The 15110-nt window shown below is 45.5% G+C and overlaps 1 protein-coding gene across 2 annotated transcripts in view; it reads right to left on the bottom strand.

Annotated features, from left to right (window-relative positions):
• The window catches only part of Srgap1 (SLIT-ROBO Rho GTPase activating protein 1), a 258275-nt gene extending 243422 nt beyond the window's left edge, over nt 1-14853 (bottom strand). For both annotated transcript variants that reach the window (XM_021655170.2, XM_021655176.2), the window contains exon 1: nt 14213-14853. In XM_021655170.2, the coding sequence (XP_021510845.2) occupies nt 14213-14279 (67 nt within the window). In that variant the 5' untranslated portion in view covers nt 14280-14853. The remainder of the gene's footprint in view (nt 1-14212) is intronic.
• Between the last annotated feature and the right edge of the window lie 257 nt (nt 14854-15110).

The raw sequence follows: 15110 nt of genomic DNA, 5'->3' as shown, positions 1-15110 counted from the left end.
CAAGGAGGGTGGGGAAGACTGGGATTGCCACGGACTTTAGAAACCTCAAAGCTCATCCCCACCCACACACCTCAATCAACAAGGCCACACCCCCTAATCCTTCCCAAACAGCTCCACTAACTGGGGACCAAGCATTCAAACATATAAGCCCATGGCGGCCATTTTCACTCAAACTATCACAAATACATTTATAAATATAAATTCAAGCCAGATGTGAAAGTGCATGCATGTGAAAGTGCATCCCAGCATTTGTGGGAGTCTGAAGCAGAAGGGACTATGCTGAATGTGAAGCTGGCTTGAGCTATGCTGTAAGTTCAAGGCCAGCCTGGACTACAATGTGAGACTTGGTCTATAAATAAATAAATACAAATGACATGATTTGGAATGGTATGTTCCAAAATAGTCACACTAGTTATCTTTGTAGAGAAGTTCTGATTTACCCAATTGTGTATTTGTAGGATGCAGGATGCTTTAATAACACCTTCTTGACCAAGATGGCTCTTCAGAGAAACTATAGACCTCTACTGCCATAGGATTAGCCCGAAATGACTGTCCTTTTCGAAGAGAAATTTACACTTATGGGGGAAATATAAATGCCTTTATAACTTGTGGGTATAAAGGAGCTCTTGACTCAGATATTCCCTTTTCTGCCAGGGAAGGGTCATTCACAGGAAGGAGAGATACAGGCCCAGGCAGAAACAGTCACAGGCTTCCGGGGAGACTTCATGTGCACGGTAACCTGTCCTTGTGTGCGTCTGCCCGTGCTCTGCCAATACCTCCCTTGCCCGGGAAGCCCAAGTCCCATCCCTTTGTTTACCCCATGTAGGGTCCAGCACCTTGCTCCTTGCTAGGTCTCATGATGACTATGCGTGGCTCCTGCGTTCTTTGTTGCTGTTACTCTGTCCAGTGTAAGTTTATTCAAGTCTGAAGTTATTAAACCTTCACAAGGAAGGGAAAAAGTTTAAGATCTCCCTGTAGAGCGTTTTAATAACAAGGAAAGTTATATGAGTGGAGCCAAGTGTGAGAGAGCCCACCACTCAGGAGATCGAGGCAAGAGGATCAGTAATTCAAGGTTAGCATTAGATGTGCATAATGAGTTTTGCTATGACGGGGACTATGTCAGAGAAAGAAGATAGGAAGGAAGGAAGGAAGGAAGGAAGGAAGGAAGGAAGGAAGGAAGGAGGGAGAAGAGAGAAGGGGAGAAAAGAGGAGGGGGAGAGGGAAGGGAAAGAGAAAGAGAGAAGGAGGAGAAAAAGAAGAGGATAAAAATGTTACATATAGGGCATTTAGAACAGATATCAGATTCCTTCCATTTAAGTATATTTCCACCAGGGCCAACTCTTCCTTAATTCATTCCTGTCCAGCAACCCATCCAGGATACAGGATATACTTAACCTCTCCCTCAGTTCCTCCCTCACAGAGCCTATGTGCCCTTAAGTGAGTTACTGCTGCTTCCGTGACCAGAGCTCATCAGCTTGGAAATGCAGTCACCTATGTTGTACACTTTACCAGTTTGTTTGTGTAACATTCTGTTTCTTCCAACAGCACTCTGAATCGTTATTACGATTCTAATGGCAAGGAAAATGAGGCAGGATCAGATTGGGTAAATTACCCAAGGTTAACTTGCTGCAGAATGACTGGTCCAGGATTCCCGGGGCTGTGCTCTCAGCTACTGTACTCCATAAAACTCCAGGTATGAACCTGGTAAAGTTTCCTTCTTGTGGCGAGTCCTACCATACCTGGACATAGCACCCGCCATTAGGAAAATGGCAGAGACATCCAGAAGATGGATGGCCACATAGATATTGACAGTAATGCATACGTGTAGCAGCACACAACACTCCCTGTACATTACTTCATGACGGGATCCAAAGGACTACTCTAGAAGATATCAGAGGCCCAATCAAAACTAGAATAAAATGCTGGCCTAATTATAGAAATGTAGATTTTTTATTTACAGATTAGGTACCTGAGAAACACAGATAAATGTGTATAATTAAAACTCTGCAGGAAAAAAAAATGGAGTCCTAAAATTGTTTAAATACAGCCTTTTGGTCACACATTTGGGAGCACACTACAAAAGCAATGGCATGGAGGCTCAGGTAACCAGGCATTGACAATGTGAAGGCACTCACGGACTTTCCCCTCATCCTAACACTGCACTATGAAAACTGTCCTTCGAAGGGGCAAAAGAACTTAGGAGGCATTACCAGATAAGAGCCACCCACTGTTCATAATGCTGAAGAAGGGAAAGAAGAAACAGTCAAATCTAAGCCAATGAACAGAGCCACCACCAATCCTTTCAAGAGATATGATGTGGCCCATGTGGATGAGATACAAGAGGCAATGGTGGGTCCTGGTGAGGCTGTGGTAGGTCTGATACCTACTGGTAGATACTAGAGTCTTTTATGTGGGACTTACCTTAAGTTAGTGTCTGAGAGAGGGTTGTGACAAAAGGGGTAAACCACCCTCTCCTTCTGCTTCTCCTACCAATGTGACTTCTTGTACAGAATCCTCTGTTCCCTGACACTGATGCTTTCCTGAATTCCTCACCAGACATATTATGCTTGAGCCTACAAAACTATAGACTCAAATAAAGAATTTTTCTAAATACCTAGCCTTGGGTACTTCATTAAGGCAACAACAACAATAAAACAAAAAAAACAAACAAACAAAAAAACCAATACAATCATGGTAGGATTACTTACACTTTCTATTTCTTCAAGTCAGTTTTTAAAAGTTATACTATTGTAGAAATATGTCCGTCTTGTATATTTTAAATAGACTTTTGTAATATTGTGTTGTCCTATTATAAAACTATAGGCCACTGTGCACAGAATGTAAATATTTCCAAATACTGTGTATATAGCTTAATGGTATAGTGTATGCATGTATGAAGCCCTGGGTAACACGTGCTTGTAACAGAGTCTATTAATGTACCCAGGAGAAAAACACAGCATGGGAATTACAAACAAAGTATGTGCTTTCAAGACAGATTAGTTAAACAAGGCCATCCACAGTAACAGAAAGGAAGTAAGGCTTGGGATAGGGGAAGGAACCCACAAGCTATGAGACAGATAAAGAAAGGAACACAGGTGGACAAGTGTTGTCTAGCAGTGCAGACAAAGTCTCTTAGGAAGTCAGAGGACCAGATGAAAAGTCTGGGCAGGGTGCCTGAGAGAACAACCTTTCGGCCCCCCTCTGGAAAGCCAGACTTGGGGTTCCATCACAGTCCCTCCTGGGAAGGGCTCCTCTCAGCCAGAAGGCCTGTCTCTGGGGAAGAAAGACAAACAGAAGGCAAAGCTGCCATACTCTGGGGCTTGGGGTGTTGTTTTCTGAGCCCAGCCAAGTGGTACTGACAAAGCAGCAAGATATGAGATCAAAGTCGACTTCCTCCCTTTCCTTTTCCTCCCAGGTTTTCGGTGTTCTTGAAATGTGGCCCAGGAGGGCTTCCAACTCACAGTTCCCTGACTTAGCCTCCCAAGTGCTGTAATTACAGCTGTGCATCTCATCTGGTGAGATTTTACTTCTCTGTAATAAAAACAACCAGAAAACAATCCTAAGAGAGATGACATAAACATTAATGAAAAAAAAGGGACCATGATATCAGTGCAATGGAAGCATATGAAATGTGAACCTTTACAGCAGAGTATTTTAAGTAATGCCCTACATGGTGACATTCATACCATGGAGAGGAAGAACTATAACCACACACGTGCCCCCAGGTCACTTGTAATGACAGGCTGTCTCAGTCAAAAAGCCGGCGACTTTTAACGAAAGGGAACAGAGTCTAAAAGGTAAGGAGCTGGGAACTGTAACGCAGGGGTAGTGTCCTTATCTAGCATGAACAAGGCCAGTTTCATCCCGGGGTCATAAGCCAGCAAAAATAAAACATATTTGGAAAAGAAAGAACTAAGAGTCCCTACAGACTTTGGAAAGAGAAGAACGGGAGGAGACCTGCCTACTGAGTGTAGAGTGACTACAAGTGGGACGTGGTGGCTCATTCAAGTTATTACAAGTGGGTGGGGGCAAGAGGACCAGTTAACCCAGGCTACACAGTCAGAGCGCCAGGATAGCCCAGGTTACACGAGACCCTGTTTTAAAAAAAAAAAGAAAAGCATAGTAATTAAGACGATGTCTTACCGGTACAAATACGCTAACAAATGAAACACAAGAGGTGGCCAGAAATAATCATGCATTTCATGAAAGCAAAGCAGAATATCGGCTTTAGAAGAGGGGCCTGGGGCTACAGAGACTGCTCAGTGGTTAAAGGTGCACACAGACCCGAGCTCAGTCCCAGCCCCCAACGTCAGGCAGCCCAAGCCACCAGCAACTCAGCTCCAGGATGTTCAGAACCTTCAGCCTCCTCGGGAGCCTGCACTGGTGTGCACGCCATCCATACATGCAGCCCACGCATGAACATGTGCACACGCATAATTTTTAAAAAATAGAAGTAAGTCCTTAAAAGAAAAGCCTAGTTAGGAAATGAATGAAGTTGCAGTTGTTTTAAAAACTACAAACGTACCCTCAGTATCCACAAGGTCAAAAATAAGTCTCAGCTCATTAAAAACTTCCATCTTATCGGGGTGCGACAGCACATGCCTTTAATCCCAGCACTTGGGAAGGAGAGACAGGTGGATCTCTGTGAGTTTGAGGCCAGCCTGGTCTAAGTTATGGGACAGCCAGGTCTACACAGTGTGACCCTGTCTCAACAACAAGAACAAAACCCTTCCACGTGCAGAGCAAAATCAGAATGCTTGAGAAAACACTGGTGAGGGTGTATGTCTCCCTGGCTTTGGAGGAGGACAGGATTGCTTGGAAACCAAAATTAAGTAACTGTGTTAGTCGAGCTGGTTCAGGCCGATGTTTTACAGAAGTTCTGGGGAGGCAGAGGCAGAAGGATCGCTGTGATTTAGAGGCAAGACTGGTCTATGTGGCAAGTTTCAGGCCAGCCAGAGCTACACAGTAACCTGCCTCAACAGCATAAATTAAATACAAATATTTGGTGCAGGTGAACAGATCAAACTCCAGTTTGCCAAGCAATATTATTTTCAAATGTCAAAACACAAGCTATAAGCGGGGAGGATTATAGCTGTAATTTAGCAGACAACCGGTTAATACAAAGAAAGCACTAAAAATGAAAACTCACAAGACAGTAAGAGGCAAAGACATGAGTAAAGACTTTAGCTAAGAAAATAGCCCGTGAACATGTGAAAAGCTTTTCTCTCATTAGCAATCACAGTCATTACAAATTAAGACAAAATACCATTTCACTCAGAAGACTGCCTCGCCCAACACAGCAAGTGCCAGTCACACACACTTAGGTCACGGGCCTAGGCCTAGCTATGAAGGTACCTAGCTATGAGGGGTGACTACATTTCCCAGCCTCCTTTGCAGCAATGTGTGGTCATGTGACTCATCAGTTTCTTAGCAGTTACATCACTGGAATTTATACGTCCTATGGGCACTTGGATTTCAAAACCTTGTAGCTGCTTTTTGCTTGCCATAAGCCAGGATACCAACAAACTCAAGACTGAGTTCCAGGCAGGCAGCCATGTTCAATCTTCTAGGCTCTGGTAGCACTACAGAGTGGAAGAAGTGTGAATAATTTAATGGAGCAAAGAGATCCTAGCGGCCTGGACTGCACACTCCACAGTTAGGCGAGCAGAGTCTTCTAGCGAGGCATGGTGACAGCCCGGTTCCAACCTCAGCACTCCAGAGTCCTAAGGAGAGAGGCGGTGTGAGTCTAAGCCCAGCCTGGGCTATTCAGTGGCTTCTAGGCTATCCCTCGACACACTGAGACTGTCTCACGACTACAACGATAATAATAACAGAAAGTATATTAATTCACTTATTAGTAGCAGTACTACCACTGCTACTACTACTATTATTATTATTATTTAGGTTTGTGGGGTTTTGTTTTGTTCTGTTTCAAGACAGGGCTTCTCTGTGGAGCCCTGGGTGTCCTGGAACTTGATGTGTAGACCAGGCTAGCCTCAAACTCGGAGTTTTGGCTGCCTCTGACTCCGAGGGCTGAGATAAAGGTGTGCCACCACGTCCCGCTTTCTTTCTTCTTATTCTAACAGTATAGCTTGCGTCTTAGCTAACATATCGGTCAAGTCTATGTGCTTTGCATAATGTGTGTGGTATTCCCATTCCCCTTAATTCTAGCAGACACCTAGAGAAATTGGACACGAAAACTACAAACAGCTCAAATTTAATACGGAAAGAGGAAGTAGCCTGTGGTATTTTCATGCACTGGAATACTATATACCAGAGAATATTTGGCATAGAAATTAAGTTAGAGATACTGATGTTTAATATTGACATCATACTATTAAATAAAAAATGAAAGTCATAAGAATATATACTGATTTTTCCCCAGTGCTAAAGATGAAAACTACATCCTTGTCCAGAGTAGATAAACACTTTCCCACTCACCTACGACCTTAGCCATCTTTCCATTTCCTATTAGGAAAGTTACAAATATACATGTGTAAATATATGGAAATCACATACACAATAATCATCAATTCATGGGCAAATCTCATTTTAGCTATATTTCAGCCTGCTTCCTGCCTCTCTATGGCTATAATGGAAAAAAACAAAAACAAAAACAAAACCTCCCAACATTATTATTTCAATCACAAATACCACAGTGTGTATCCTTAAAAGATAAAGAGTTAGCCAGGTGTGGTGGCACACACCTGTGATCCCAGCACTCTGTGAGGCAGAGGCAGGAGGATCTCTTTGAGTTCAAGGCCATCCTGGTCTACAAAGCCAGTCCAGGACTGCTAAGGTTACACAGAGAAACCCTGTCTCAAAAAATCAAAACAACAACAACAAAAAGATAAAGAGTTGTTAGCTATGCCAAATTTATATTATTCCACTTAAAATGTTTAATAATTCCTCAATACTATTAAAAACACAGTACATATTCAAACAACTCTATATATCAATATATCACACATCAAAGATATAAAAGCAACTATAAGAACTATAGTGAACCTTTAAAGAAAACAAATGATTAATACTAAGTTCTAAACTGTTGAGTAAAAGTATGAAGAAAAGAGATATGTCCCAAAGAGACAAGCATGGTAATTTCTAGGACACCAGCAACTCACGGCTCATCTTACCCTTATTCTTTTAGCTGTAAATTAAGTTCTGTAACCGCCATGTTTTTTTTTTTGTTTTGTTTTGTTTAAGAAGGATGGAAGGAAGGGAGAAAAGGACCATGTGTACCACCCTTTTCTTCCTCCCTTTCTCTCTCCCTCCCTCCAGCCACCTTCTGTTAGCTAAACTCAAAGTAAGGAAAAACCAAAGTGTATCCCTGAGTTAGAAGTATGCAATGGCCCTATGGACAAGGTTGACTGTCACCAGATCAACACGGAGACTAAACTTGGATTTCCTTTGCCTGCCCTCATCCTCCAGGAAAGTGAGGCTGAACACAGATCCCTGCATTAAGTCTTAGGGCTGGCGTAGCAGGATCAAAAATACAGGAAGGAAGAGCCGTACCAAACAAACAGAACTCTTCCTGCCCATTATAGATCTTTGTGTACATGTGACTTTGTCTCCTTATCTGGGAAGAGGCCACAATGGCAGCCACACACCCTGAGCACCCAATAATGTTAGGTTATGATTGTCTTTAATTAATATGACCACCATTTTATAGGCCCTTTGTTCTCAATTATTATAATTCAACATGTAATAAGTCCTATACAAAAACCATTGTTAAGGTCTACAATAACACATCACGTGTACAAGTTAGTCAACATTTCTCCAAAGAAATTTACTCAGCCATTACTCACCGGTAGGACAAGACACTGTTCCCTGTCCCAAGCCTTTCTAAAGAAGTTACAAACAATCTCGATTCAGTTTAACACTGTAGTCATACTTGGTGGGTGACACTAGCTAATTCTGAATGATCACCATGTCAATTTGGACTATAAATGAGTTTTTATTTTACACTCTACTCTCCTCATTCAATGAATGTTTAATGCTGCCCCATACGGGGGTGGGGGGAGATACATAAATAGTGATGTCATAAGAAAGCACTCTTAAATGAATCAGAAGCAACCTGGCAATATATGAAATTCTCACATCTAACTTTTAAAACATATGTAGAAAGAAACCTGTAAAGTTAGTTGGGTGTGGTTGTGCATGCCGTAACCCCAATCTTGGGACAGAGAGACATGAAGATCCAGGTTCCAAGCCATGTATGGTACACAGCAAGTTCAAGGCCAGCCTAGGCTGCAGAGCGGAGCCCTTTCTCAAACACCAGGGAATTAAATCAGTGTGACTTTACTGCCATCCTAAGAATACTTTGACTCACAAGTAAATTAAGGGTGTGGTCGATGGTTTTTTCTTTTCCAGGCAGCATCATTAAACAGAAATAGTGAAAAATGAAAAACAAACTCCTAAGCGAACATGGCCTCGGAAAAACCACTTTAGATTTAGTACCTTGCACTTGAATGAAAAAATGATGGCCCAGAACAAAGTCCACCTCATGAAGAGTGTAGGGGGCTAGAGATACCGTGGCCCAGTGGTCAAGAGCACTCATGGGTCTCCCAGAGGACCCGGGTTAGTTTCCCAGCACCTACATAGTCACTAACAACCATCCAGCACCCTCTTTTGGCAACTTCAGGCGCCACAAGCATGTGGCACACAGACATACAGGCAGGCCAAACACCAACATGCAAAACAAAACAAAACAAATCTCCTTGTTTAAAAAGTGTTTCTTTCTCTTGCACAGGACTCAGGTTCAGTTCTCAGCACGCACACTGCATGGCCTGTGACTACAGCTCCAGGTGATCTGACTCCCTCCTCTGGCCCCTGAGGCACCTGCACATGGCACATGTAAACTCAATGCATGTGCCCACACGCACACACATGCACACACCTAACAAGAGATAAATAAACCTTATAAGGAGCTTGGAATCTGTCTTTTATTCCCACAGAATTCCTATTTTTAACGCCAGTAAAGGCCCATGTACTTTCCGAGGCTAATTCAAGACCTACCCTGTATGCAATCCATTCAAGCAGGAAGATTGGTATCTAGGTGGAGATTAGGTATCCAGGTTTCAAAAGAATTATCTAAATCAGAAAATAACAAGAGGTAGGTGAGATACAAACGAAATAATTATGCAATGACAATGACCAACATTTATTGATCATTTATTATGTGCCAAGCCTGTGCTAAATGTTTCCCACAAACCCTATGGCAGCCTTAAAAAGACAAGATGCTACTATGATTAGCCATGTCTTGTAGATGAAGAAATTAGCCCCGCAAGGTTACAAGTGTAATTAGTAGCAAGGAGAGAGCTAACACCAAAACCCGAGCTTAAACGCTGTGCCCCGCCTCTTCCCAAGAGATGTCAACAGGGTGGGCGTGTAGGTGGCCAGTAAATCGGAAAGTAACTATGAATCCGGAAATAACAATGCCGTCTATGAAACTATCTATCACCCCAACTTCTGCCTTCAAACTACCAGAAGCCAACAGATTAGAAACAATTTATTTTCTTAATTTATCAACTCTGTAGCGAGATCAAAGTAAGACAGTCAAGTACAATGTCAGACACCTGCCATCTCGGTACTTGGGGAGTGAAGGGAGGAGGATCAGAAGCTGAAAGTCACCCTCACTTATAGGAAGACCAGCCTGTCTCTAAGAAAAAGAAAAAGAGGAGTAGGAGGAAGAAGGAAAAAGACGAAGACAGACAAGGGTCTGACACAGCCAGCTCTGAAGCCTGCATGGGCGTGCAGGCTGTGCGTGGCTCCTTCTGGCCAACCCAGGAAGGAGCCAATGCCGGGAGACGGTTGGAGCTGGAGTTTCCCAGCCTGTAGAGTAGCCCTACCTTCTTTCAGAAAGACATGCTTTACTCAAAAACGTCTCCAGAACTGTTCCTCAGTGTATTCTGTAGTTAGGAAAGTTAACCGTTTAAACAAGCTCAGTGCAGTGGTTTCGCAATTAGTTTCACCAAAACAGCAAGCAAAGTGTGTGTACACATTCACCATGCTTTTTTCTTGACCTTAAAGGCTGCCATGTGAGGCTCTCTCCGCAGTACTGTGGTCCCTTAAAATGATCTTGATAAGGAGAAAACAAACAAACAAACAGAGATAATTTAATGACTTGAGTTGTTGGTTTGGTTTGGTTTGGTTTGGATTGGATTTTTGGTTTCTTTGGTCTAACTATGAGTCCTTCAGTGAACAAATTCTCATTGGTAAGCATTCCTCCTCCATGTCCTGTGAGAGAAACCTGAAGGCAAACCATTATTCCTCAAATAAGATGGACCCTGATTGTTGTCTCAAAGAGGTTATAGTTAATTGTACACACACACACACACACACATATGCCGTGAGGTCTCCCTACATCATCTAAGTAACTGGGTTTCGAAAAACAATGTTTGCAGTCCCTCCCAACCATCAACTTTTAGCTCCTCGTTGAAACAGCTGTCATTGTCCATTCCAGGCTATGTGTCGCAGTAAAGCAGGTTCCATGACCTCCCTCTGAAAGTCCACGGCACTTTCATGGTCTTAAACTGTGTTTCCTGGTGTTCCATGTGGCACTGGAATGTACTCCGCATATCTCAGGCTGCTGAGAGACAACAGTTTCCTGGGACTTCCTGCACGTGTCCAGGTAGAGGAATGTGGAGATTCAGGTCAAGTTCCCAGCTTAGAAAACAGTGCAAATAATGGCTGTCCATTTTGAGTGTGTGCTGTTTAAAACCAGCATGTCTCATTAACTGCACCTCATAAAACACATCTCTTATTGCCCCAGGGTTCCAGTGAGGTAGCTGGCTCCATCCTTCCTCTCCAGGATTACCCAGAGCCATCCGTAGGATCCTCAGACAGTCCCCACAGCTCCTGTCGGCCAACTCGACCCCTTCACTGCTCCAGCTGATAACAAGTGGACATTAACAGTCTGGAATTTCACACACTTATGGCTCTATTTGATGACCCACAAAAATGAGATTTTTCTCTGGGTTTCTTCTTTCTATGTCCACCCTTCCTTCCTTCCCCGCCTTCCCTTGCCCTTTGCTCAAAGTCACGCTGTCTTTGAAATTTCCATCCTCCTGCCTCAGCCTCTCCAAGGGCTCTCTTGATGCTGTGTCTGAGATGTTGACTAGCATGTATGACATGACCAGACTCTGGACTCCAAGTTAACATGTGCCTTTCGGTGGTGGCCTGGTATGCTCTTGTCCCTGACTCAACTGTTCTTTGCATGTTCAGATAACTCCTACTTCATTTTACAAATTCCTCTTATATTGATCTGACCATAGTTTTATTTTTCTATACTCTTTATTCTATTATAATTTTATTTCTCAAGAACCCAATTGACGTGTTATGGAAAGAAATAAAAGCAAAGATGATTCCATCCACATAAGGACAGCCAAGAAAAAAAAATGTGAAAAGCTTGAACATTTTATGAAGCAGTTAAGATGAATTTTCATGACATCTTCAATGAGATCAAAGACCCTGAAAACTAAGAAAATCTAAATTCTTCCTAGATAAGACAAACCACACCCCAAAGCGGGGGAGAGAGAGAATCATGGAATTAAATGCAGTTATGGCTTCACACATGAAATTACACATTATGACCAGAGGCTGACGATAGCCCCAGGTAGTATGTTCTCAAAACCTCTGCAGGCAGCCCCAGAGATAAAGTCTACGATCTTGAGTTATTTTCTTAGATCAAAATACAATCTCAGGAATTCTGAGGTAAATGCAATTGTTATCAGGGAAATAGGAGACAGCAAGAAAGAACAATACCCCAGAGTGTTGGGCTCTAAGTTGGAAGGTGGAAAAAAAAAATCTATAATGGGAACAGTTCAGAATCACCCATTCTCTGGCCTAAGCCACCTAGAATTCACACACGAGGCTTTATTCACTGGGAACAGACCTAATGCATCCAACAAAGCCAGGTTTTTCCTTCAGCAACAGAGGAGGCGAGTTTCTTTTGTTTAGTATCAGATGAAGTAGCTAGCTGGAATTAAAAGAGTAGGTTATTCCAAAACTGCAAATCTAAATCCTGGCCTGGCACCCCTCAAGGAGGCACCCCTCCAGGAGGCAGCACGGAAGTGAAAGGTTAGAAGTCCAGAGATAGTTTCCCTGGCTCTCCTTCATAAAGGATCACAGGACAGCTGGCTTTATGCCCTGCAAACTGTCATTTCTCTCACTCTCTAGGGAGCTACCAGGAACACAGGTGAATTTGTGAGTGTTTCTTGGCTGGGAATGACCTCACCAAATTAAAATACCCAATTCCCATGTTTACACAGGAGTAGAGTAATCCAGACTCCCCATCTCTCTTTCTCTCTCTGTCTATCCTGTGTGTGTGTGTGTGTGTGTGTGTGTGTGTGTGTGTGTGTGAGTATGGCCACAGGGGAGGGCCAGGTAGGGCAGGGCAGGTACACTGAAGTCCTAAACCTAAACCTAAGAACTGGGTGTGGACAGCAGAAGGGACTAAAGCAAAGGTCACTTTTTGTGGAACTGAATTATTTCAGAAATAGCCTGCACCATGTTCACAATTTTCCCCTTGATTTTAGATTTGATAGATTTACTGTAACAAACCCCATTGGCTGATCTTTAATAAATAAAGAAGGTTTATACTCTCAAGTATTCAAATTATCGCAGGACTTAGAAGAAATTCAGGTAATATTCAAATGTTCTGTCCCCGTAATCGGGTGCTTTTTCAAAGGAGGACGGGATTACAGGCAACTGGCTTAAAGTGAGCTAGCCAAATCAGGAGAGGTGTATGGAAGTGAACTGTGCCCGGAGGTGCTCCACGGAGCAGGAGAACTGGATCTCCCTTCTGGAGAACCTGCACAGGGAAACGGTGACTATCAGCAGGAGCCCTGGCCTGTGGATGGAAGGTTTTAGCAGCACTGGCCATCCTGGGGGGAAGAGTTAGCCAGAAAGTGTGTCTGATGGAAGGGAGTAAGAATTTCTATGCTAACACAACTTTGACTTCAATGATAGTTGTTCCTGGAACTGTAAACTGATCTTCATTACAGGCAGAAAGAAGTCTGTATTTCAAAACAAACAAACAAACAAACAAACACTAACCCCACTGGAAGGGTGAGCCCCGACATGTGTGTGGAGTTTGCCTGAGTTGGTCCTGAGTCCCGCTCCCACTTAGGTGACCCAGGACTCCCCTGCCCTTAGTTCTCTTCAGGACTCCAGACATTTCCACAACTTGACAACACAAAAAAGCACTGAGACTCCAGCCCTTCCCAAGGCGAGCTCGGCTGATGTCAGCTCAGCAGCCCTTTCACAGCACCCTGCACAGGTGTTGATAAAACAATTTTTTTTGAACTTTGCATTAAATGCACCACTGGACAGCGGTGATCTCAACACTCAATCCATTGTCTTGATCAGGAAATGCAGAGAGAGACCACACAGGGGGCCTGAGGGTGGGGGCGGCAAACACATGAATGTCTATTAAACACTCCAGTGCAAAACAAAACACTTGAATTGGAGGAAAAACTATTTTTAACGTACGAAGCACCGAGAGCAAAAAGGCTTAATCAACCTTAATTAGGTTGCCTTCATTAGTCGACTATGTAAATGGACTGAAACTACTTACTTATATAGTCAAGCCTTCGTTTCATATGCAAGTGCCCTCCAGCAAATGATAAAGCAATATCCTCGTGTGAGTGTGAAGGATGACTCTGGATTCCAGCTATAAAGGAGGAGTCAGATTCCAGTAGTCGCCAAGGGTTTAACTGTCAGGGTTTTATAAAGGGGGACTCGCCCTGCTAAATTATCAGCGAAAAGTGTGCTTGTCTGACATAGCCTTCGCTCCACGAGACGCTCGACCACTGAGTGTTCAGACTTTACAAAATGACTCCATAGAAAAAATATGCTGTGACAATGATTTCCCATAAAGAGGATGATGGTAACAGGACAACTGGGCAGGAACTCCGGGCGCTGCCTCCCTTCCCCAGCCGATCGCCAGCTGAAGGTGATTAAGTTCCAGCCAGTTGTCTCCGGGTTGGGAGACCGGAGCTCCAGCCCGGGGAAGCCACCTGGTGTCCGGTCCCAGTGGGTCTGATCAGGTTCGGACTGGCTTCCAGGACGCCCTGGGGGCTCAGCCGGGAGCCGAGCCGTCCCCCTCGCCACCTTCCGCCCACGCAGACACCAAGTTACACACGGAACTCCCGGAGCACAATGACAAGCAGGCACACAAAAGGAGCCAGGCAGCCGCTCCCATCCTTACCTTTGACTTGACTTTCATACTCGGCGATGATCTCTTTGTCCTTTTTGAATCTGCTCGGGGTGGACATTCTCCGGGCTGTTCCGGGCTTGCTTTCAATGGGCAAGTTCTTGTGGGGTGGTCACCGGCCAGTCCGCTCGGAAAGGCAGAGAGTTGCACTCCCTCTCGCCGAGAGGCCAGAGGCAGCACCCGCGGGAGGGACCCGAGGAACGGGAGGAGCGAGAGGAGGAGGGAGAGGAGCGATCAGAGCGAGCCGGGCGCCGGCACCATGCTCCGGGCTGAGCCGCCGTGGGCGCTGGCGAGCGGGAACCCCAGCCCGCGAGGCCGGCCGTGCGAACTCCGGCGAGCGAGTGGCTGGGGGGTCCGGGGTGGGGGCGGCTCTCGGCCGCTTCCTCTATGGCCGCCGGGCGGACGCGGGGACCGCGCCAGCGCCGCGCACCATTGTTGAGACCCTCGCGGGGGTCGCGCCCCGCCGGCCGCCGCCGCCTCCTCCCTTCCTGCCTGAGCCCCGGGGCTGGGACGCCGCCGCCGCTGCCGACGCCCGGCAGGCCGAAGGGATGGCCGTCCCCGCGCGAGTCCGATCGGCGGGGCTCGAAGGGCGGCGGCGGCGACGCGCCTCGGACGCGCCCGGTTCAGCGCCGGCGGGGAACGCGTCTCCGGAGCCCGCGCCGCGAGGGTCCTCTGCTGCCTCGGTCGCCCGGCGCCTGGGCTCGGTCTCCGCCGCCCACCGGCCGCTGCTGCCCCCTGGCGGCCGCGGCCACACGCGCACCCGGAGCCGAGCCCCCGCCCGGCGGCCGCCCAGCCCTCGGCGCGCACTCAACCCTGCGCTCACGGCGCCGGGAGGACGAATGCGGCTGCCGGGGCCCCTGGCACTTCGGCGAGGCGGGGCCCTGTCTCCCGA

Source organism: Meriones unguiculatus, chromosome 17 (assembly GCF_030254825.1).
Source record: "Meriones unguiculatus strain TT.TT164.6M chromosome 17, Bangor_MerUng_6.1, whole genome shotgun sequence".
In the NCBI taxonomy this organism is placed as follows: Eukaryota; Metazoa; Chordata; class Mammalia; order Rodentia; family Muridae; genus Meriones; species Meriones unguiculatus.
This window is presented reverse-complemented; position numbering and strand designations above follow the sequence as displayed.